Source organism: Mauremys reevesii, linkage group 3, assembly GCF_016161935.1.
Source record: "Mauremys reevesii isolate NIE-2019 linkage group 3, ASM1616193v1, whole genome shotgun sequence".
In the NCBI taxonomy this organism is placed as follows: Eukaryota; Metazoa; Chordata; order Testudines; family Geoemydidae; genus Mauremys; species Mauremys reevesii.
This window is the reverse complement of record NC_052625.1, coordinates 143,243,150-143,266,347: the sequence shown is the minus strand read 5'-3', so window position 1 is coordinate 143,266,347 and position 23,198 is coordinate 143,243,150. Positions and strand designations below refer to the sequence as shown.

The window sequence follows — 23,198 nt, the reverse complement described above, 5'->3', positions numbered from 1 at the left end:
TATAAAGCATACTGTAAAAAGGTGAAATGGTTGAGTTCCTGATGGCTCCTTCCACTCCAAGGGCGACTGAATTTCAGCAGAGTATGTATTTAGTTTGTGATGTGCTGAGGGAGTTTCAGGGATGAAAAAGTGCTATGCAGATGTCAACGATTGGTGTCATGGAACAGTGGACGAAAGGAGACTATCCTAGGACTGCATAGAGACAACAGTTTGGCACCTTGTAAATCCGGACATACTCTTCAATACTGAAGTCTCTAAATTGTTGCCACATTGACAGTGTCTGCTGATCACGTGCCTCCAATTTTCTAAAGAAATCCTGTGCCAGCTTCTTTATGTTTTCATCTTCTTCTGCTGCTTTGTTAACCTGTACATATATCTAAAATACAATGGCATGGAAAATGTACAATAAATATAATCTTCCCTTCAAAGGAAAATAAAAGTGGAAAACACAGGAAGGTCCACAAGAATAGCACAGAAGACAGACTAGGAAAACACAGTTTATTTTTAAGGGCTGGAATATTGGCTTGACTGCACAGTTTAGACTCAACTGTGGGAACTATTAGTTTTTTCAAAAAATCCAGATTGTAATCTCACAACTGCTACTTCTATTGCTGTTACTTTGGATGCTGCTTCTTTTACTATCCCAATCTTGAAACACCCAAAGCAACAGAATATGGAAGAATTCATTTGTATGTAAAGAAATCAATGATAGAGTCTTAAACCAGGATGCATTTCAGGTTGTTGATCACATCATTGGCACACGTCAATTAAACCCCAAAGGAAAAGGTTGGCATGCTGTTTAACTGAGGGAGCCCATATGTCAATTTGCTAGAAGTGTGTGTTGCATTCAACACTGCTAGCGTATATAGACATTGGCTTCCCTGGTTGGATACTGTATTCCTTTAGTTGTTAAAGGCCAGAAGTTGATTCAGTTCAGAGTGATTTTTATTTATGTTTTGCATTTAGCATTTAGAAAATGAGAGGCAAAGTTCTGAAAGCAAAAATTATAAAAATGCTGTTTAAAAATAAATTTACCATGACTGTTAATTTTATATTTTGACCCACAGAGGTCAGCACTGATGGAATACTGTCCCACTTTGACAGGTTTTATAAATTAACCCTGTTAGGCCATTGAATTATGGCAACATTAGTGAGACATTAACACTCCAATTTACAAGAGTCCTGTTTGAACAATTCCATGAGTTTAGCCAAAATATCTTGCTGTAGTAGTCTCAGCCTGTAAAAATGCTCTCATCAACTAAACATTCTTGAACTTTTCCCCTTCCCTTTATGTGTCTTGAATTTCAGAGATACTGAATTAACCAGACAGTATTACCAACAAGTCTCAAATTTGAGAGCAGATTAAGGTTTCCACAACCTAGCCACAGACAATGGAATTTAAGCTCAGAGAAGGTTTAACCCTTTCTATGGAAGGATAGTAACTGAACACATTCAGTTTTTCCCTCCTTGCTGATGATTTTATAGAGCAAACAATAACTGCAGCTGTGAATGGCTAACCACATCTGACTCCTAACCAGAATTTAAGGTGCAACTATGGGTACGTCTACACTACCCACCGCATTGGCGGGTAGCGATGGATGTTTCGGGGATCAATTTATCGCGTGTAGTGTAGACGCGATAAATCGATCCCCGATCGCTCTCCTGTCAACTGCTGAACTCCAGTTTGGCAAGAGGCGGAAGCAAAGTCGACGGGGGAGCAGTGGCCGTCGATCCTGCGCTACGAGGCCGCGAAGTAAGTGATTCTAAGTCAATCTAAGATACATAGACTTCAGCTATGCTATTCTCATAGCTGAAGTTGTATATCGTAGATCGATCCCGCCCCTCTGCCAGTGCAGACCAGGCATATGACTAGAAGGGATTCTCATTTATACGCTTAATTACACAAAAATCTTCCCAATGTATTTTTTCCTTTTAAATAACAGCAGGGAAGACCAGTCCAATGTATCATATATAGCGTTTCAATACATATCAGAAAGGCACCACAATACAGTACAATACAAATCTGCATCAATTGCAGATATAAATCAGAGGCACAGTTAAACAGTATAGCAGTCAAAGATTGTGGGTATTTGAGAAATTGTATCTTGTTTTAATAAAAAATCTGCTTCATTAGAAATCACCACACCTGCACTGAATATTTCTCTCTGTGAATAATGAAGGTGATTTGGGGCCATCTCACCATAAGGCTAGGTATTTAATTCATTAATCAAATCAAGGAAAGATATCTTAATGTTGCAATGCCTCTCTTGTACCAGATTCCAATAGCCTAATTTTGAATAATAAAACTCAACTGTATATAAGAAATCTCATTGTCTAGTGTGCAAATCCTACAGGGTATCAGTACAAACCACATACACCTCTACCTCAATATAACGCTGTCCTCGGGAGCCAAAAAATCTTACCGCGTTATAGGTGAAACCGCATTATACTGAACTTGATTTGATCCGCTGGAGTGTGCAGCCCCGCTCTCCCGGAGCGCTGCTTTACCGCATTATATCTGAATTCGTGTTATATTGGGTCGCGTTATATCGGGGTAGAGGTGTACCAAATTATTTGGAAACTTGCAAAGAAAGAAAAAGTGCCACCATTTCTGTTGATTGAGAGAAATTCAAAGTAAATAGTAAAGGTTGTGCAAGAATTATGTTCTAGGCTAGGTTGTCTGCTAATGGCTGGACCTTGAAGTTAGTACTTCAACTCCTATCTCATGTACTTAAAACTATTTATCAATTGTACTGAGGGAGCCCAAGGGGAAAGAGAAAATATATATGGATTGTTAAAAGTCAAAGGAGGTGAATGGCTTGGAAGCCAGAACCATTATGCTATTGTATAAACAGTACATATTTCTGTGCACATAATACACAGTTGGGTGGAATGCAGTGAAATACTCAAACACACCTTATGTCTGAGCCAATAACTAGATTTCCTTGAAATCATCATCCCATGACATAATGTCTGGTTGGTCTACTAGAATGTCAGCTTTTAGCAGCAGCTGCCATCTTCAGCCCAATACAGATGGAAGCGCAGTTCAGCTTTTTATTAGATTATGGATTCTCTATGATACATACAACTCCATATCAGAATGTATGAATCGTTGTTGAATAGCACTATACATTTGGTATATTTACCTTTAAAGAGTGGGGCACGGGACTTTTTACAATTCAAAATTTGTGCCTAACCATCTCCATAATGATTGGAATTGTTCTGCTAAGTGCCTTAAATCTTTACTTGGCCATTTCTGATAGCTGATGCATGCAATCAGCCAGCAGACCATGTATTCATATTACAAAGGCTCAGTGAAGCTCTCTGCTCACGGCATACAATGCAATCAATAGTAATGTTCTCTATATAAACTGGTGGAGAGAAGGATCAAATGAATAACTAGTTTGCATGTGAAACACGTTTGGATGGACTGAGTCAGAATCCTGCAATACACTCTGCTCTGAACCAGCAAGGAGATTTGTTTGATCCAAATAATCTGTCCTCACGTGTCTGAAGAGCCCATTTTGCAGTGAGGGGGTCAGATTCACTCTTCTGGGGCAGGGAAACACAAACTGCTGTACCAGCTTTCTCCCTGTGTCCCAGGAAGGCCATTTGCCCAGGAGAGGACAGCATTAACCTTCATCAACAAGGGCGCAATAGAATCCCTGCTGATGGAAGCCGCCTAGGAGATGTACTGAATCCGGCTCACTTTTACAATCGTAAAGAAAGATAAGCCCATTTTGCACAGCCAGGAGAGCATTTTGAAACTGCGCATGGTGACAATCACTTCTCACCACACATCCATGGTAGACTGAATTCAGATTAAAGATCTTGTTTAAGATCCTCTTCCCAAAGTTGCTGCTTAAGGTGTAATTAAAACAAACATTGTCCTCTTTACATGTTTTCTAGTGTGAATTAAATAATAAAAAGAATATTTAGCAGTTTAAGATGGGTGAAGTAGCATGCCTGGCATTAAATGAGGATATTAATACAACAGGCATCAGCGAAACTTGGTGGAATGAAGATACTCAGTGGGACATGGTAATACCAGGCTACAAAATATATAGGAATGACAGAGTAGGCCATGCTAGTGGGTGTGTGGCATTATACGTTACAAGAAAGCATGGAGCCAAATAAGGTAAAAATCTTACTTGAAACAAACTGTACCATAGAATCTCTATGCAGAGAAATTGCATGCTTGAATAATAAGAGTATAGTATAGTAGGAAAATACCAACCAACCACCTGACCAGGATGGTGACTGTGACTGAAATGCTAAGGGAGGTTAGAGAGGCCACAAAAGCAGAAAGTGCAATAATAATGGGTGATTTCAACTATCCTCAAATTGACTGGGTAATTGTCATCTCAGGGCATGATGCGGAGATAAAATTTCTAGACACCACAAATGACTGCTTCTTGGAACAGCTAGTCCTGGAATCTGCAAAGGGAGAGGCAATTCCCGACCTAGTCCTAAGAGGAGCACAGGATCTGGTTTGAGAGGTAACTATAACTAAATCACTTGGTAATAGCAACCATACTGTAATTAAATTTAGCATCTTTGTATGGGGGATAAAACCAAAACATCCCACCACTGTAACATTTAACTTTAAAAAGGAGAAGTACACAAAAATGAGGACACTTGTTAGATGGAAATTTAAAGATACTGTCACAATGGTTAAATGCCTGCAAGCAGCATGGGGATGATTTAAAAACTCCATAATAGAGGCTTAGAATAAATGTATACTTCAAATCAGAAAAGACAATCAATCAATCAGAGGACCAGAAAGAAAGAAAGAAAGCCACCACAGCTAAATAGCAGAGTAATGGAAGCTGTCAGAGCCAAAAAGTATAATAAGGCAGGCCAACAAAGAATTTGAGAAGTGTGATGAGGTGTATCAACCCCCACACTAGTGAGATGAGGGTTAAGGAGCTGCTCCGGAAGCAGGAAGCCACACCCCTCACCTCTGCCGGGCATGCTCCCAGTGTAAGGAGCATTCAAAAGGGAGCAGCTCAGCTCAGGCTAGGCTGACTGAGGAGGAAAGCAGTTGGGTGCAGCAGCTTCCTGCCAAGAAGTCACCGGGGCCAAGCCTCCTAGACAAGCTGATGGAAGACTATTGACCGTGGGAGCAGAGGGTGCCAACTCACTGTCATCCAGGGCTCTGGAGACGATCCTGGGAGGAAGCCAGGAGGGAACCGTGGCACCACTAGAGGTACAGGGGTAGGAAGTGACCCAGGGAGTACAAGTAAGGTACCAGACCCTACGCCACATAGATGACCTAACTGCTCTGAAGGGCCCTGGGTCAGAACATAGGGTGGGCCTGTGTTATCCTACCTCCTTGTTGGGACTATAGCTGCTAGGCAGAGTGGCTCTTAACTCTTGCCATTGGATGACGCTACATAGACTATGGTTGCTAGGCAGAGCAGCCCTTGACTCTCGCCATTGGGCAACACTACTGTGGACTATAGCCGCAAGGCATAGCGGCCCTTGACTCTCCACACTGGGAGACACGTCCATGAACTGTAGCCACTAGGCAAAGTGGTCATGAACACTCGCCACTAGGCGATAATGCTGGCCTGGGCACACAGGCATCTCCTGACAAGAAGCAACTTGCTAGACACACCATTCTAACAGTAAATGTCTTTTTAAGTACATCAGAAGCAGAAAGCCTGCCAAACAGGCAGTGTCACCACTAGACAACCAAGGTGCCGAAGGAGCACTCAAGGAAGACAAGGCCATTGTACAGAAGCAAAATGCATTGATCTTCACTGCAGAGGATGTTGGGGAGATACGTATATCAGAGCTCTTTTTTGGGTGACAAATCTAAAGTATTGTCCCAAATTGACTGATCAACAGATGAGGTGTTAGAACAAACTGATAAATGAAACAGTACTAGGTCACCAGGAGCAGATAGTATTCACACAAGAGTTCTGAAGGAACTCAAATATGAAATTGCAGAACTACTAACTGTAGTATGTAACCTATTGCTAAAACAAGCTGCTGTACCAGATGACTGGAAGGTAGCCAATGTAACACCGATTTTGAGGAAGGGCTCCAGAGGCAATCCCAGCAATTACAGGCCAATAAGTCTAACATCAGTTCTGGCAAAACTGATAGAAACTACAGTAAAGAACAAAATGATCAGACACAGATAAAAAGGTCAATTTTCACAATGGAGAAAAGTAAACAGTGGGGACCTCCAAGGAGCTGTACTGGGATCTGTGCTTTTTAACATATTCATTAATGATCTGGAATATGACAGGGATCTATAAAATCATGAATGGTGTGGAAAAAGTGACTAAAGAAGTGTTAGTTACCCTTTCCCGTAATACACAAACCAAGGGGCATCCAATGAAATTAAGAAGAAGCAGGTTTAATACAAACAAAAGGAAGTACTTTTTACACAACACACAACTAACCCGTGGAATTCATTGCCAGGGGATGTTGTGATGGCCAGAAGTATAACTGGGTTCCAAAAAGAATGAGATAGGTTCACTGGCAATTAGCCAAGATGATCAGGGAATACAACCCCATGCTTGAGGTGATTCTAAACCTCTGACTGTCAGAAGCCAAGAGGGGAAGACAGGGGTAGATCACTCCAACTGTCCTCTCTGTACACTTCCCCAGAACTCTGGTACTGGCTGGTCTCAGAGACAAGATACAGGGCTAGCCAGACCATTGGTCTGACCCAGTATCGCAGTTCTCATGTTCTTAAGAACAATAGAAGGTATCTTAGCACTATAAATGCTGCTTTTTTTTTTTGGTCAGTGGAGCATAATATAGCTTAAGTAACAAATGTTTTAACGCTTTTTGTTTTGAAGACATATGCTTTCATACATATAAGAGCTAATAACTATGTTGAAAGAATATTGCTAATATTATTTGAAAACTTTTGAATCAACTTACCTCAAAGAGGTGTTGTAAAGGATTGGATTGTAGCTCTTCTTCATTGCCAAACTGTTGGAAACCAGCTCCCAGTAAACCTAGAATAAATAATAATTAATAAAATGGGACATTAGAAAACAGACCAGTATGTATTATATCTTGATTAAAAGCTTTGTACAACCAAATCTGTATCTTAGCGTTATAAGTAATGAAAGGAAAACATGCCAAAATATTTTAAAACATAATTGTGTCTGCCACAACAGACATAGAAAAGAAATTGATTATTCTAGTGCTTGAAAAACCATAATAGGCAAAGACTGGTATAAAAGACAGGGGTGATCCTTCTAACAAGAAGTTCCTCCCAACACCACAGCTGCTGGAATTCCTAACCCTGGAACCTGCTTCAGGGATCCATCTTTCACATCAGCATTTAGCTAGAAGCTGTCTGAAATCTGAAGCCCACACACCAATCCCCTATGTCTGCTGGAAAGAAGGTGCTTCCCTATTCCTCACACCAAAGTCATCTGGCTGCCATGACTACTCCTCAACCAGCCTCTGGACCACTGCAAGAGTCTGATCTCCACTACTCTATTCACACTTTTGTTTTGGGTCTTCCTTCCCAGTGAATAGCTCCCATGCCCCACCTCTCCTGTTGCCAAGGGGGAGCAGAGTGAAATTGACCAAACTATCAGTTTCTTCAGCATTCCCAACAGTGAAAGTCCATTAGACTCTGGTCAGCTTTCACTCTGCTGCAGCTTAGGAAAAATATGAGCCACAGCACAAACACTGGGGCTTCCTGTCTACAGAATGAGGACAATGCTCACTTCTTGTTTGAAAAGTTTCCTCTGGAGCCATAAGGGCAAAAAACTTAGGGCCAAGGTCAATAGTTTGCTACAGCGGCTATTCTAGTGACACAAAACTGCTGCAAACCCATCTGAATCAGCCAGTTCAGTCAGGTTTAGTGCTGCAAAGCAGTCATAGCATCAGTGAACTGTGTCCTTCATTTTTTTTTTAAGCATTCTTCTATTCTGCAGAAGCTGATGGCATTTGTCCCCCCACTCTCTAGAGAAAGCTTCCTATTTTTCCACAAGTGGTGAGTAAGAGAACGGATTTTTCAAGCCCCAGTTAATTATAACCACAAGCCTTACAATATTGCAAAAAAAAAAAGCAGTCTTATTATGATTTTTTTAAACCCCATACATTAGCATTTCAATGTAACAATTTCTACCTATTGACATGAAGGGTCTGCCTGAACCCAATAAAAGCAAGAAAACAGAACTACTTAGGGTGCCCACATATTGCAGCACATGTAGCTGGGGTGGCAGAACCCAAAAGGGGATTCACTTGAGGTGTTTTCCCTACCACCACTCCGACAGTTCCACTGTGGAAAGCGGGCTTTAAACTACATCTAGGGTTCCACAGGATGCCTTGTGACAGCATATCCCGGTCATGCTGGCTCCCTCCCTCACCAATACCAACCACTTTAATAGTGGTCTTGAGAGACTAAGAGGCTGCAGGCATGTTGCACTGCCACAACCCTCCTTCCATGAGCACCTTCTGCTACCTGAGACTCTCAGCTAGTCTCTCTGTTGTGTGTAGTCACCACAGACCCTAGCGTGAATCAAACGCATGAAGATGCACGACTTGATTATTTCTTTAAATGTATTTGGTTTGGTTTTAGAATTGCCCAAACATTCATAGATTATAAGGCTAGACAGAACCACTGTGATCATCTAGTCTGACCTCCTGTATAAACACAGGCCATAGGACTTCGCTGAATTAATTCCTGTTTGAACTAGATCACCTGAGAGGCTTCAGAACTGCCCAAAGATAGCCTCAAAGGCTGAGAAATGCAAGTCCTTTCCTCATCTTTAAATCAAAAGAACTCGTCCAGGTGCCTCTGCAGCCATTCAGGAGAGCTGAGGTTGATTTTAAATCCATGTTCCCTCTGAGCTGTCAAGGACTCGGACTGCTGGGGAGATGGTACACGGAACCCTGAAGAGGGAGAGTGTGTACCACTTTGGAATAACCTCTCCAGCTGATAAAGGAAGTACAGTAACTCCTCACTTAACGTTGTAGTTATGTTCCTGAAAAATGCAACTTTAAGTGAAACGATGTTAAGCGAATCCAGTTTTGCCATAAGATTTAATGTAAATGCGGGGGGTTAGGTTCCAAGGAAATGTTTTTGGGGCAGACAAAAGGCATTATATACTGTACAGTACTGTACTGTACTGTGGTTGGGAAGTCCCCCTGGCTTACCCCACACAGGCACAGCCCGCTGCAGGCAAGGACGCTAGGAAACACCTTTGTAGCAGCAGCAGCCGCTTCCCTGGAGAAGAACAGGCTCGGACTTTGCCGGGAATGCTCCAGGCCCGCCTCTTCCTGTCCTCGCTCCACTCCAGGCCCACCTCTTCCCACCTCCTCTCCGGAGCACGCTACATTCCCTCCCCGCAACAGCTGTTTGGCGCACTTCGGACTTTCTGGGAGGGAGGGGGAGGAGCAGAGATGCAGCACTTCTCCACTCCTGCCCCTCCCTCCCAGAAAGGCCTAAGCGCTAAGTGCTGTGAGGGAGGGGGAAGCAGCGGAGAAGCCCCGCGTCTCCAGTCCTCCACCACCCTCCCAGAAAATCCTAAGCACTGCTAAACGGCTGTTTGGCGGCGCTTAGGACTTTCTGGGAGGGAGGGGCAGGAGCAGAGATGCAGTGCTTCCGCACTCCTGCCCCTCCCTCCCAGGGCTTCCCTGCCACCAAACAGCTGTTTAGTGGCTCTTAGGACTTTCTGGGAGGGAGGGGGAGGAGTGGAGACACAGTGCTTCCCTGCTCCTCCCTCCGCTGGGAGGGAGGAAGAGGAGGCGGAGAAGCGGAACTTGTGCAATGCTCCCTTGTAAAGTCGCTACTCTTCCACAGAATCTTACAAGCAGGCAGCCAAATGATGTTATAAGGGAGCACTGCACAACTTTAAACGAGCATGTTCCCTAAATGAGCAGGGATGTAACACTGAACCAACGTTAAGTGGGACAATGTTAAATGAGGAGTTACTGTACTTCAAAAGAGTCTTGTCCAGTTCCTGTTGGAAGCACGGAGATTGCAATAGAGGTCCTAGGAGGAGTTTAATAAGGGAAGCAAGATAATATCCTGGAAAAGAAATTTAAAAAGGGCTAATCCCATTTAAATTCAGTTCTATATTTTAAAAACTGCCTCTCGGCTGGGAACTTGTCTGCCAAGTTTCAGCTGGATACTCTTTAGAAGGCTAAGTTATAAACTCCTTGTAAATGGTGGTTATAATAGAAATGCTCACAGCTCATTAACTATAGTGGTGCTTCTGGGAAGTACCATTATAATAAAATTCTTGAGCTATAATTTTGTGAACCATGGTCACATCCTTTATAAAAGCTGTTAAATATTGGAACTGAATAGGGCAATATAAGAGAACATCTGTTTTAAAGGGGACAGTTAAAACTAGTAGCTCAAAAATATGACCTACCAGCTATACTTTAGATTGAAGGTTCCCATGTACACAATATGCTCTCCAGCTACCTTTCCTGACATCAAGATGTATGCAGCAATATATAAAATCCCTGTTATTCAAAGTTCTCCGGGAGCACCATTCTGCAATCAAACTATTTACTTCTCAAGAACAGACCAGATAAGCACAGTAGGGAAAAGCACCCTTAACCAGATTTTATTTTGCTATTTAAATATTGTTGCCGTGTCTACTTTAAGAAAAAAAATGATGAAGTCATATCAAAGGGATGAAAATAAAATAAAACACGCAACTATGAAGTCAGTCTAATTTTAAGGCAACTCATCACACAAGTATCCCTCATTAAATTCCACAGGGCTCAGTTTAGAGAGGCTTGGTTGCAATAACATGACAAAAAGCAAAATATTCGTTACCAGACTTTAAAGTGTCAGAAAATTCAATTAAGTTGCCTTGCAAAACTGTCATGTGAAAATATCCACCCATCCACGTATGGATTATGAATACACTAATATTTTTCTCATCTGTCCAAAACAAACCAACCTACCAAACAAAAAGATACTTGTCCCAAACAAGTGGGCAAGTAGAATTGTTCAGGGCTGGCATTTAATATATGTATCATCTACATAGAGGAGACTGAACACAATGATATGCAGGGGCATAGAAGTTTATTGGTATGATTTTGGGTGTTAACCGAATGCCATAAATGTACCATGACACACAACTATTTTATTTGTGCCACACATTTTAGAAAAATCGTTGTGTCTGCTTTTAGTTTTTTAAACAAAAATTTTGTTGGTACTAATTTTTTTTTAAACCCATCTGTCTTCAAAGTCTGAATGTATTAGCTACCGTGAGTATACCCAGCCTCAGAGTAAAAGAAAGTTAACGCTAATACCTCTTTAAAACCTCTAGAAAACCACCACAAATAGCTCTTTTGGAGGGGGTGGAAGTGGAGACGCAAAAGTATGGTGACGTTAAGGTTTGATATCTTTCAGACTGATAAGGTTAAAAAACGATGCTATTTACCACTATGAAGCTTGGAATGAATCTCAGTTCTCCTAAGATATAAAACAAATGTTTATAGTCATGGTGGCTCATGTGATATGAGACATTAGGGCAGTCATTGGTGCAAGAATAAACATTTGCCCATCTTAGACTCCAGAGCAGTCTAATTTTCAGTCCTTGCTTCTACAATTGTGGGGGTAAAATTGATATTGATATTACCGTCTCCTTTCTTCACGCACTTTTTAAATAGCAGCTATTTGAACTTTTCTCAGATGTTTGATTTTAGTAGCAGCTCTGGCAAACAGGGATTTGTAATTATCATCAACCATGCGTAGTTCTGTACATTAGTAGGCATGGGCCTAAAGGGGTTTGATAAGTTAAAGGCACAAAACAGAATGCAAGAGAGGAGAGCAAATGTGCAAATTCCGCTACAGTTTCACAAAATAAGAAATTTATTCTATGGTTATGTCTACAAGTGTGAGGTAAATAAATTGAATACAGTGGGTTCAGTCTCCTGTAGTCCTTACACAAGCAAAACTCCCAAAGTCATGAAGGGTTTGGCATGACAAAAGAATTCAATATTAGGATATATACACAACAGTTGTAACCATACACTTATTGCCTATAACTTGTTTTAGCAGCATGAGCCTGTCCAATTATTAATCTTTGCTATAGTCAAATCCAGTGAGGCAGCAAGAAATTGAGATTGTAAGCCTAAATAATGTTATTTGTGAAAGAGAAAATAAACATACCAAACTGCATGCCCCAGTCTCCAAGGTAATTTATTCTTGTTACTTGATGTCCAAGCGCTTCTTTGAGGTTTGCTACAAAGTTCCCTGGTAACCAATCAAAATTATTATTATTATTACTACTCAAAACAGTAAGTGTTCTCTCATTCTAGTTTTGTTTTGATACAGTCTGCATTCCCTCCTCATTACAAATCCAATAAAATGTACTGTTCTACCAAATTTCTTGCTGAAATGAATCAGACCTTTAATTCTTTTGGGCCTTGTGGGGGGTTCTGTACACTTGGAAGGTGCTGTATAGTCTTTCATTGTTATACAGAAAATAAATATAATATTTTGTGTTTATATGGTGCTCTTCAGCTGACCGTGACAAAATGCTTTTCAAGCCTCAGTGCATCCTCACAACACCTCTGTAGAATATATCAGTCCCCGACCCCATTTTTCAGATAGGCAGACACAAAGAAGTTACGTGATTGCCCAAGTTCACCTAGCGTGTCAGTGGCAAAGCTGAGAAAAGAACCAAAAACTCATGACTTCCAGCGCTGTGCTCGAACCACCACAGTATCTGTAAACAGGCTGCACTCCAACCCAGCTCCTAACACATTATACCCACAAGACAGAGTCCAGTCTTAACCCCTTCCTGAAGCTTGCTTTTAATATTACTGTAATTAAAATGCAAAAAAACCCTCAACCTCATCTTTCTCCTGAGCTGGGCTGTTCTTAGGATTTTTCCTTGCTTAACTTCTGTGTCCATGCCCCTGGTTTCCCCTGCCTTAAAGGGGCTTAAACCCTTTTAGCTCCGACGCAGGAGTATAAAAGGACTCATCTGGTCTGATATCAAGGTGACTCAGCTGCAGAGCTCTGTCTCTCTCTCCTGGAACCTTTATCCTGACACCATGTTACAGCACCCAACCATAATTTTCTATTAGATTCATTCATTCTATTCAGTTTATTTCATCCCTTTTGTGTAGACAGTGATCTATAGGATTATTTTGGGGAATGGTACTCCCCACAGGAGATGGTGTAAAAAGGAGCTTTGACACCTTGTATCACTTAGTTAACAATTATATTGGTACAGAATGGTTGGATGCAGTATTAACTCAATAGATGAAGTGCAGACAGTTATCCTTGTCAGTAAAGTAGTACTTTATACACTGATGTGGGGAAAGAGAAAAAACAACGAAGCTAAAATTTCACTTAATAGTTTTTGTGCCATTGGAGTGTTGAGCAGCAAACTAACACACAACTATTCAGTTATGTACAGGAGTCAACGGGAGTTTTAGCACATATATTTGAGGGCAGAACTGGGCCCACAATCACCATGACAGCAATATTGATATATTGTAGTTAATGAATTACAAACAAACCTGATGTCAGACAACTTCTAAGACAACCGGACAAACCGGAAATGAAAGTTAGCCTTATAAGGACTCAAAAAATACCAACAAAGGCTTCTATCAGTGTCTTTCTCGGATGCCATTTTAAATCTCTAATTTGGGATTTTCTCATTTAATGCTCACAGTACTAAAACTAAGTAATGTGCTCATTAATAAATCTGCAGGTAACAGACTATGAGTTTTTGTTGTTTACGCCCTTCCTTCACTGTTTAATTGGTAGGAGGTTCTTATTAAACATAAGGTTGGCCTGACATGGCCTTTCCACTATAGGAATGAAATTAAATAGGATTTTCTATTGAACTCCATAGAGGAGATACAGAAGATTTTCTAGGCTGTAGTTAAATGTGTACTTACCTATTATCGTGGAACGCAAGTGTCCTACATGAAACTTCTTGGCAATATTGGGTGAACTGCAATAAATACCCACAGTTAACATTTGTTCACTGTACAAAACATAGAACTGCCAGACCATTGTCTCCCCTAACAAACATCCAAACAGTTGCTACACTCTTCCCACGTCTTGAAAAGTGCTAAAGAAAAACACAGTTGCCACCCTTTCCAATAAAATTCCCAGGCTGATCTAATTAAGAGCTGGGATCCAGCTCCCAATTTTGCTCCAGAGGGCAAGGCATCAAAAAACAAACAAACAAAAAAACAAACAAACAAGTGTTGCCTTCCCAATTAGCATACAACTTTCAAATACAATCCTAAGTAGATAAAGTACTCACACCATGCTCTGTCATTCAATAAAAATTATGCAAGTATGGATTTTTCACAACAGACCTTTACTTTTATACAATACCTCCCTTCCTAGGAGTAAATGTGACTCCATCACAAGGCTCTCATACAAACCCCTACCCAGTATGTATGCCCTTCAGGGCATACTCCTTTTCAAATACCAACCCCAAGTAAAGGCAATCAAGTATTATTATTTGCAGGGATTAAATTCAGTCAAACCCCACCAGAGCATGTTGAGAGCTCTGGTATATATTTCCAAACCCAAAGCATCCCCTCACACACACACTCCCCGCCCCAGGTGAGAACAAGCCAAAGTGGTTTCATTTACTTCCACATTTGTAAGTCAGAATCATTTAGGTTAATTAACCTCTGGGCATTTAAAGTTTACTTCTCCTGGACACTTGTACTATCCTTGATTTGCTAGTTCTCTTGGGCTCCCTCTGCTGGCAGGTTGTCCAGGTCGCAGCACAACGAAGATAAGGCAAATGGGTCTTTTTATAATTTTGAGCCAGATTTTCAGACTGAAGTCCATTTTTTGTGGACACAAAATTGTGCTCACAATTATTTGTGCCTGAAAAAAATACTCAGGTCAGGGTCTGAACATCCAGCCCAAAATTTTAAGTAGCCAACTACTTATTTCTGACCTGACAATATCTTTGCTGTTCAGATGCCAACCTAACCAGTTGGTGGAAGATGCACAAGTGAGCAAGCAAACCAGAGTACAGCACAAATATCCTGAAATAAAGAGTCTTAACCAGGTATCTGTTTTTTTCAGGAGCAAATAACTGGAGACACAATTTTGCACCAGTAGTTTTATGCCTGCAGTTTAGGACATTTAGACTTCCAAATGCTTGATTGCTCCTGAAAATCTTGGAGGTAGGCATCAAAGTGATCTAAATTGCAGGTGCAAATAACTGTTGGTGCAGAACAGCACCCACAACAACTGAAGCTCAGTTAAAATATAAAAAATGGAGGCTAAAGGCTGAAAATTCAGCTTTAGTTTCTTCATAACAGAATTAATTAAAACGAAAAAGACTATCATCCTCCAAATCAGAACATTCTTAATGAGGGTCAAATCAAGGCTTGAACTATCACACTAAATAGTGAAGATATACTTAACAGTTCTAGGGGGAAAAAAGCCCCAAATATGATTTATGTTGTATTTGCAAATAAGCTACCCATGTACTAATGTAGTTAAATACCATACATGTAACAATGCAGCAGTATCACCTAGATTATTAAAGAACATAAGGTATTTTATTGATTCTTGTAAAAGGACTTCACCCATGTACTCACCTAAACTCAACCACTATCTTTCTTCTGGGAAGCATAGAGAAAAGTTCACTTTTTATTCCATATTCGGAGCCATCTTTAAATACCTGCTGCAACACAGTCTAAAAAGCAAAAAGGCTTGGAAAAGTACTTCATTGACAGAAAAAGAGCAATCAACAAAGAATTTTTTTAATGTTTTACTAATTGCCTAAGAGCTTAATCCTGCAGCCTTTACGCATGTAAGCAATCCCACTAAGGGTTAGAGTTGGCCCCACACTCAACCCCATGGCATTTTGATATGTCCGTCTGTAACAACAATTTTTGAAAACTCCAAAATTTCAGGGAATTTTCTAGGCCCCACTGATTTTGGTGAAAATCAGAAAACCAAAAAAGCCAGATATCCACTAATATAACTATTTGTCACTCAGGTTAGAGGGCAAAGGAAGAAACTTCAGAGGTAGGGTTAGGTTAGGATTAGAGGGCCCCTGACCCCACAACATTTTGCACCACCTTCCATTTTGCATCTTTGTCCCTTGAAATTATGAGGGGTGACTAAAATACATTGGAAAACATTAAAAAATTGAGATTTTTATTTAATTCAATATATAAAAAAGGATTGTATTAGCTCAGTAAACATATGTTTTTGTATATACTTGTTTGTCAGAAAAATTTAGCATGTTGGGCTACAGATACTGGGAGGGCTTGCTGAAGGGTATATGGTACCGTAACCATATGAAATGACATATCCATGAAGAGCGAAGATTTTAACAAAGAATATGAGGATTCCGCAGAAACAGGTAAAGGCCGCTAATGCAGAAACACAGAAACTGAATTGCTCTTCAACAGAAATATTTTATGCTCTTATAATGGCACCTACAGAATTACTATAGTATCAAGGCCCATCCCATTAGATAACCAAAATTACAATAGGCCAATGGTCTCATTTTCCTGTCCCCTACTTATAGGGATTTGGATCTATGTTTTTTTCCCCCATTTCCTTCTCCGTCTCTTTACCACACTCCTCCTCTCTTCCTCATAACCTGAGTGGGCCATGATTATGCCCTAATTCTGCACTGAGTCTGGCAAAGCTCACACTGAAGTCAAGCAGTCTGTGGGCATTGTACATGAATAAGGAGTGCTAAACAGGGCCCAAAGAGAGGAAACTTTTGATTTAACTGACAATCTGACCAAATCCTGCCCATTAATCAGCTCTGAAAGAAGAGCCAATAAAAAGTTGATAGAACAGTCACACTAAATTCACACATTGTTAAGGTGGATTATACATAACCAGTTTAAAATTAAATAATAATTTTATGGCATTTGTAACTATGTTAACGTTTTTCATAGGATAAGGTAGGAAATAAAAACGGATCTAATCAGTAGAAGTGCACATAGCACTAATAGCTAAGAAGCAGACTGAATGAGACTATTCTTAATTTCTATTACATACAAATTGATGACCACAACGTAAAAGTATTCAGCAAAAGTCTTTACTGGAAAAGGCAACTTCTTGGGCTTCACCAATATAGATGAGAATTTTCATTTCCCCAGGAGACAGGCAATCAGTTTTCCAAGACAACCACCTGTCAAATCCACTATTCAGTCTCTGGTTTAGATTTTCAGAACAACTATATGGTGCACCTAGCTCTATGAACTAGCTGAGCAACCAACCGACAAAAAGACTTTTGAGTTTAGCTGTACCAACCATCCACCTATCTCCCTAAGGATCTTAAAACAAGGACCCAGAAATCAGTCTACTTTGGGATAATACTACCAACGATGAAGGTGAGTGGCCAACTACCCTCCAGCAAGTTATTGATTTAACATTTAAGCTGTCTTTTCCAATTAGCCACCAGTCTTTGAAGAAGAGACAGTCCTGTTTTGTAATAAACCATAATACAGTAAAATCTAAAGAGCAAAAATTACAATTCTAGATGTCTTTATAAAATAGTATTTTCCACCTCTAGCAAAGGTCTTGGAGCACAAGAACCAAGATTAAATATTTGACTTGCACACTTTAGGACCTGACCCTAATTTAGCCTTTAAAGGGAACAAGGGAAGAAGAAAAGTCAGAATTATCAAGCCGTGTCAGAGAAACTACTTCCTTATATTTTTAAGAAGAGATCTTTGTGAACCTGATTCCAAATTCTCAGCATGCATAATAAAAGACAGCTGTTTCGTCAATCCTTAGAGAGAGGGAATATATGGTTTTCAAACAGAAACAATGAATGTTTTGAATGTGAAGTTCTACACTAAGACTACAGTAGATGTTTTTCATTTCTATGTAGAGGGGCTAATTTTGTCATTATTAATATTTTGCATGTATTAAAACACTTACCTTTGCTAATAATTCCCTATTTATTGTGAAGTTCACTGTTCCTGGACCAGTGCTGATTTCACTCACTACTGTATCACATTTTAGCTAAAAAACACATACAAACAGGTGAATAAATCATTTTCTTCATTAGACATGCAATATTATATTGGATAGAATCATTTAGGATGGAAGGGACGTACAGTGTGTCACTAATAAATCTATCCCCTCATAGAAAGGTAGACTTGCGTTCATTATTTCCAAACCATCTCCACCATACTCCACGCGGCAAGAGGCGGAAGCAGAGTCGATGGGGGAGCGGCGGCAGTCGACCCCGCGGCCACTGGGAGCTGCGGGCAGCCGTGCCTACGGATGGCCCGTGTAAACAACCTGTCTCGCGGCCCACTAGTGGATTACCCTGATGCTTCTAAACTTTTTCCATTTGTGTACATTTATAGTCTTGACGAGGTGCCTGTTTTTATCTAATCCCTTATTTTGACACCCTGCTGATTTTATAGAATGTATATCTTGGTGTTCTAATCCCATCTCTGTTCCAGTTTAGTTGTAATTTGCCTTCTACCCTTCTTAGATATACAGATACTTAAGTGTGCTTTTAAGCTGCCTTAAAACCATTTTAGCTGGCCACTGGAGGATTCTCCATGCATAGGGGTATTCTTAGGTGGTGTACAGCAGTGATATTGGCTCCCACCAACCTTTTGTTGGCCACCAGTGTAGGAGGTTGGGTGGACTCCTTTATTCTCAGCTGATCCCCAGCTACCAGAATAGTCCCCTGAGGCTACGGGCAACCAGTGTAAATCAGAACAGGTTTTAGGCCTTTGTCTCTTCATCTATGAGCTACACAAAGCACTCCTTGGCCACAGTACCTGTTACATCTTCCCTCAATCATCTCATCTCTTTCCCAGATCTTGTCACTTTCCCTCAGAGTCTCACTCGCCAAACCTCTAGTTTTTGCTGCTTTTCTCTGAACTCCCTCCAGTCTGTTGGAAGACTAGTGTCAAAACTGACTACAGTATCCCAGTAAGGCCTAGCCAACACTCAATTGTTACTTCAGTTGTTTTTACATGTGACACTCCTCTATCAGTATAACTCATTCTTAGTATTTACTTGTTTTGTCATAAAACTGCACGGGCAACACATTCAATCTTGCACAACAACATCCTTCTGTAGTATTTACACACAGCTTTCTATGTGGGTATTATGCATATTAGTTTACATTCACCTTTAGTGAATCTCATTTTTTCATGGTAATCCATTTTTCCAGTATATTAAGATCATATGTTATTATAATTCTATTTGCCCAAGTATTTGACACTTATCAGCTTTGTATCATTTACAGATTTGACATAGCCTCTAAACCATTAAGGAGAATATTAAATAGTATAGACTCTGTATACACTTTAGACATCACCTCTCAATGTCACACTGAACAATTAATTACTCCCAACTTATTTTTGTTTTAAATCAAACAGTGACTTCATTTTATAGTACACTTATCTAACCCTGTTTCTCTAATTTCCCATGAAGAGGTCATGTTCAATTGGGTGAAATGGCTGCTGTTACGTTACACTCACTCAAATGGGTGCAGCTGTCACTGGAATCAATAGGAGCTGTTTGTGTGTGAGTACCATTTTCTCTAAGGAATTTGCTACATTTCCTTTATCTAATAAGCTTGTTATTGTATCAAATAAAGAAGCTTATTGTGCCAGAGTACCTTCTCTGCTAGCCTCTGAGTTTGAAGCTGAAGATCTGGCTTTGAACGATCACTAGACTTGTCCTCTATCACAGAACCCACAAAGAGCTGGAAATCAGCAACTGGCCTAGAGAAAGACATAAAATATTGAGATTGGGTAAAACACAGTTTGCTGTTACTAAAATCTATTGAAATGCTGGGGAAATTTACTAAATGTTAATAATCCATTTTAGTATGGAATAATTCCATTTAGGCATTTACTCAAAGCCTTCATGTCAAACAGCAAAAAGCATCAAACATGTTTTGCCTGTTCCCAATATCCTTTGAGAAGAACCACAAGAGCACATCACAATTTCATCTGAGTAATAATGGAACTTTTAGCAGATATTTTTCCAATAACCACTTGTTAATTTCAGTAACTGCTAAAAAGGAGTATAAATACTTATTAAATGACAGACCAGTGAAAAGGTAAATGATACTGGAGACAATTGTTGACTACTGTGCGTAACCTACACAAGCATAAAGTGCATGAGGCATCTCCTGTTCAATTTAAAGGAGAAAGGACAAAACTGAACAACTTATGATGGCTGAAAGATACTGGCTAAGGAAGATATATTCAATAATGCAATCACACAGCCTGTGAAAAAATACTACTTCTCTAAAACTTTTCAGAATGTTTGTAATCTTTAGTGGTTTTCAAAAGCCAAATCTAATAAGCAAACAATATTTCACAAGTGTATAGTGGGCACATTGCATGTGTGAGACAGACTGCCAGACTTGAGGAAATTAGCTAGATTCCCAATGATATCATAGGATGGAAAATGCAGTTGTGTTAGCATTTTTCGATCACCTCACGCTAGTGGGGTATAAAAGGTGTTATAAGGCAAAGACTACTTACAGAACAGCTGAAGTATAGGCGGAATTAGTCGGTTAGCTAGTTTAAAGGAATCCTTTTTCCTTTGTCAGGCAAACTGTCTTGAGCACAGGTTAAGGGAATGGTAGTAGACTCCCCCATCCCAACTGCTGTGCTGTATGCCATGTGCTCGTAGCGGCTCCATTTTGGTGATGCTGTTTTTATTTAGGGCCTGATCCTATAAACATTATCGCAGTAGGGCTCTGATCCAGCAAAATACTTAAACATATGATTAACTTTAAGCATGTGAATAGTCCTATTGACATCAATGAGACTAGTCGCTTCTATGCCAGATAGGAGGCATTTGTAGGATAAAGAAAGAATTCTAGGATCCTTCTAGATTGATACTATTGAACATGTGCCTGGCTATAGAAAGGCCCAACCTACTGTGTTGCATGCATAAATGTACAATTAACATTTTTTCATTTTCCCCTAATTACTATATTCACCTCATATACAATTTGAGGACATAACACCTTATATTAAGAAGTCTTTCACTTGTAATAAAATCCAATTTACTTTTTGCATCTATCAGACAGGAGAATGAAAATCAATATGAATGTTACTTTTATTTCTAATCAGTTTCACTTTCAGATTTTTAGTACTGTACTATTTACATTTCAGGCATTGCAATGGGATATTTATTTCAATTGAATTTTTAAGTATCAGAAGTGATTCTGTTGGTTTTGAGATTTCATAAAAACTTGTTTTTAAAAACATTAAATGGTGAGCCAGATTTAAGTTAAATGTCCCTCTAAAATTGACTGGGATTTAAATCTGAATTATGATCTTCATCTTAACCAGTTCTGTTTGATTTTCTCTATTCATATTTCCCTAAAAGCTCACTGAGATCCTACAGTATTAAGCACCACACACAAAAATTATTTTATTAGAACATAAAATGTAAACACTTTACCGTTTTTTGGAGACAGGAACTGCAGATATTGACTTTATCAAATTTTCTGGTGGCAGGTTTAAAACTCTTGAAAGCTAGATTTGAAACAGATCAAAACTATAATAAGAAAGATTTTCAGTGAAGTTATTCCCTGTTTAGGCTCCAATGCGGATGAGACATACATTTTTATAAATTTATTACCATCCAGACTGGTGGCAAAAATGTTAGCTGAAGCTATTTTAAGGTCAGTTTTTAAAAATGTGTTACAAACACAGCCAATGAAAAAACATAAAGGGTGCTTTAGAGAAAGCTGTACTAATCAAAACTTGCAGCTCTAAGCCCCTTTTATTTGTAGAAGGAAGACTGCAGAGATCTGTTTATTGGAATGAAAAAGATACATTTATTTTAATATAAACTATTTATTGCCTGGAAGATGAATGATAATCGATTGCTGTCCCAACTTAAGATATTTTTCATGAGGGTAACTGAATAAGTGGTACCTTCCATCATACTAGGTTATATTTTGCCCTAGTGGAAGCAGATGCAATTCTAATGAAGTCAATGAAGCTGCATCTACTAAGGATGAACTTGGCCCATGGTGTGAAGTTCCCGGCAAAAAACATGCCAATGAACAGTGGCTCAGAAAAGCAGCAGACACAATTTGGGAAGCTAATTCATTAGAAAAATCAGATTCCTTTTGTTAAAAAAAATCATAAAAATACAGAATATTCTTGTGACTACAATTTTTATTTGTTGGTAATAATCATTTAACAATGTTAAGTGAAAACAACCCCCCCTCCAGTTTGCCTCAAACTGAAATATGATGAGCAAAACTGACAGAACACTCAAATTTACCCCGGGTCAATAAGAAAACATTACATTGGAAAAAAGAAGAGATGAATAAGGTACTTCAACGTTAGGAATAAAATTTAAAAATCTAACATCCAGTTCCCTGGTCTAGCTACTGAACTTATTGTATCCCAGTGAAATGCAGCTCAGAGGCAGTAACAGAGTCTGAGAGATTAATGTTAGCACTTTAAAAACCTTTGGGAAATCAGGGGACAGTAGATTTTATTTTTAAAGCTCTTGTCATAAACAGATAGTTAAGGGTTAAGGTCTCTTTTACCTGTAAAGGGTTAACAAGCTCAGTAATCTGACGGACACCTGACCAGAGGACCAATCAAGGGACAAGATAATTTCAAATCTCTGTGGAGGGAAGTCTTTGTCTGTGTTCTTTGTTTGAGGGGTGTTCTCTTTTTGGATCTAAGAGGGGCCAGATGTATCTCCAGGCTCTCCAAGTTTCCTGAAGTAGTTCTTCTATTCAGTATAGTGAGTATTAGAAAGGCGGATTAGTCTTATAATTAATTTCTTTATTTGCAAATGTGTGTTGGCTGGAGAAATCTCTTTATTTCTGTTTGCTGTTACTTTTGATTATCCTGAGAAAAGGGGGGAAGGAAGTCTCTCCAGTTTTATAAGTTAGACTCTATAACTTTTCATCCTGGTGTTACAGAGATAGTGTACTTTCTTTCTTTCTTTTAATAAAATCTTTTCTTTTTGGAACCTGAGTGATTTCTTCCCTGGTTTGGAATCTCAGGGGAAGAGGAGGAGGAAGAGAATCCCTCTTTGTTTGATTCAAGGAGTTTGAATCAAGGTGATCTCTGGGAATGGGCTATTTTCCTTTGTGTTAAGACCCAAGGAGCTTGGATCTGTGTTTCCCAGGGAAAGTTCTGGGGGAACAGGGAGTGTGCTAGACACTGGAATTTCTAGCTGGTGGCAGCGTACCAGATCTGAACTAGGATTTTAGTTTAGAGGAGTCCATGCAGGTCCCCATCTTGTGGACGCT

The 23,198-nt window shown here is 39.7% G+C and overlaps 1 protein-coding gene across 6 annotated transcripts in view; it reads right to left on the bottom strand.

Moving 5' to 3' along the window:
* RARS2 (arginyl-tRNA synthetase 2, mitochondrial) overlaps positions 1-23,198 on the bottom strand; it is a 55,125-nt gene that overhangs the window by 24,209 nt on the left and 7,718 nt on the right. For 3 of the 6 annotated variants that reach the window (XM_039532870.1, XM_039532873.1, XM_039532871.1), the window contains 8 exons: positions 21,377-21,450; positions 19,569-19,674; positions 17,861-17,944; positions 15,547-15,644; positions 13,867-13,922; positions 12,122-12,205; positions 6,904-6,980; positions 218-376 (listed from right to left, as the gene is read on the bottom strand). In XM_039532870.1, coding sequence (XP_039388804.1) covers positions 218-376; positions 6,904-6,980; positions 12,122-12,205; positions 13,867-13,922; positions 15,547-15,644; positions 17,861-17,944; positions 19,569-19,674; positions 21,377-21,450 — 738 coding nt within the window. The remainder of the gene's footprint in view (positions 1-217; positions 377-6,903; positions 6,981-12,121; positions 12,206-13,866; positions 13,923-15,546; positions 15,645-17,860; positions 17,945-19,568; positions 19,675-21,376; positions 21,451-23,198) is intronic. The other 3 variants (XR_005597137.1, XM_039532874.1, XM_039532869.1) reach the window with 1 other exon arrangement.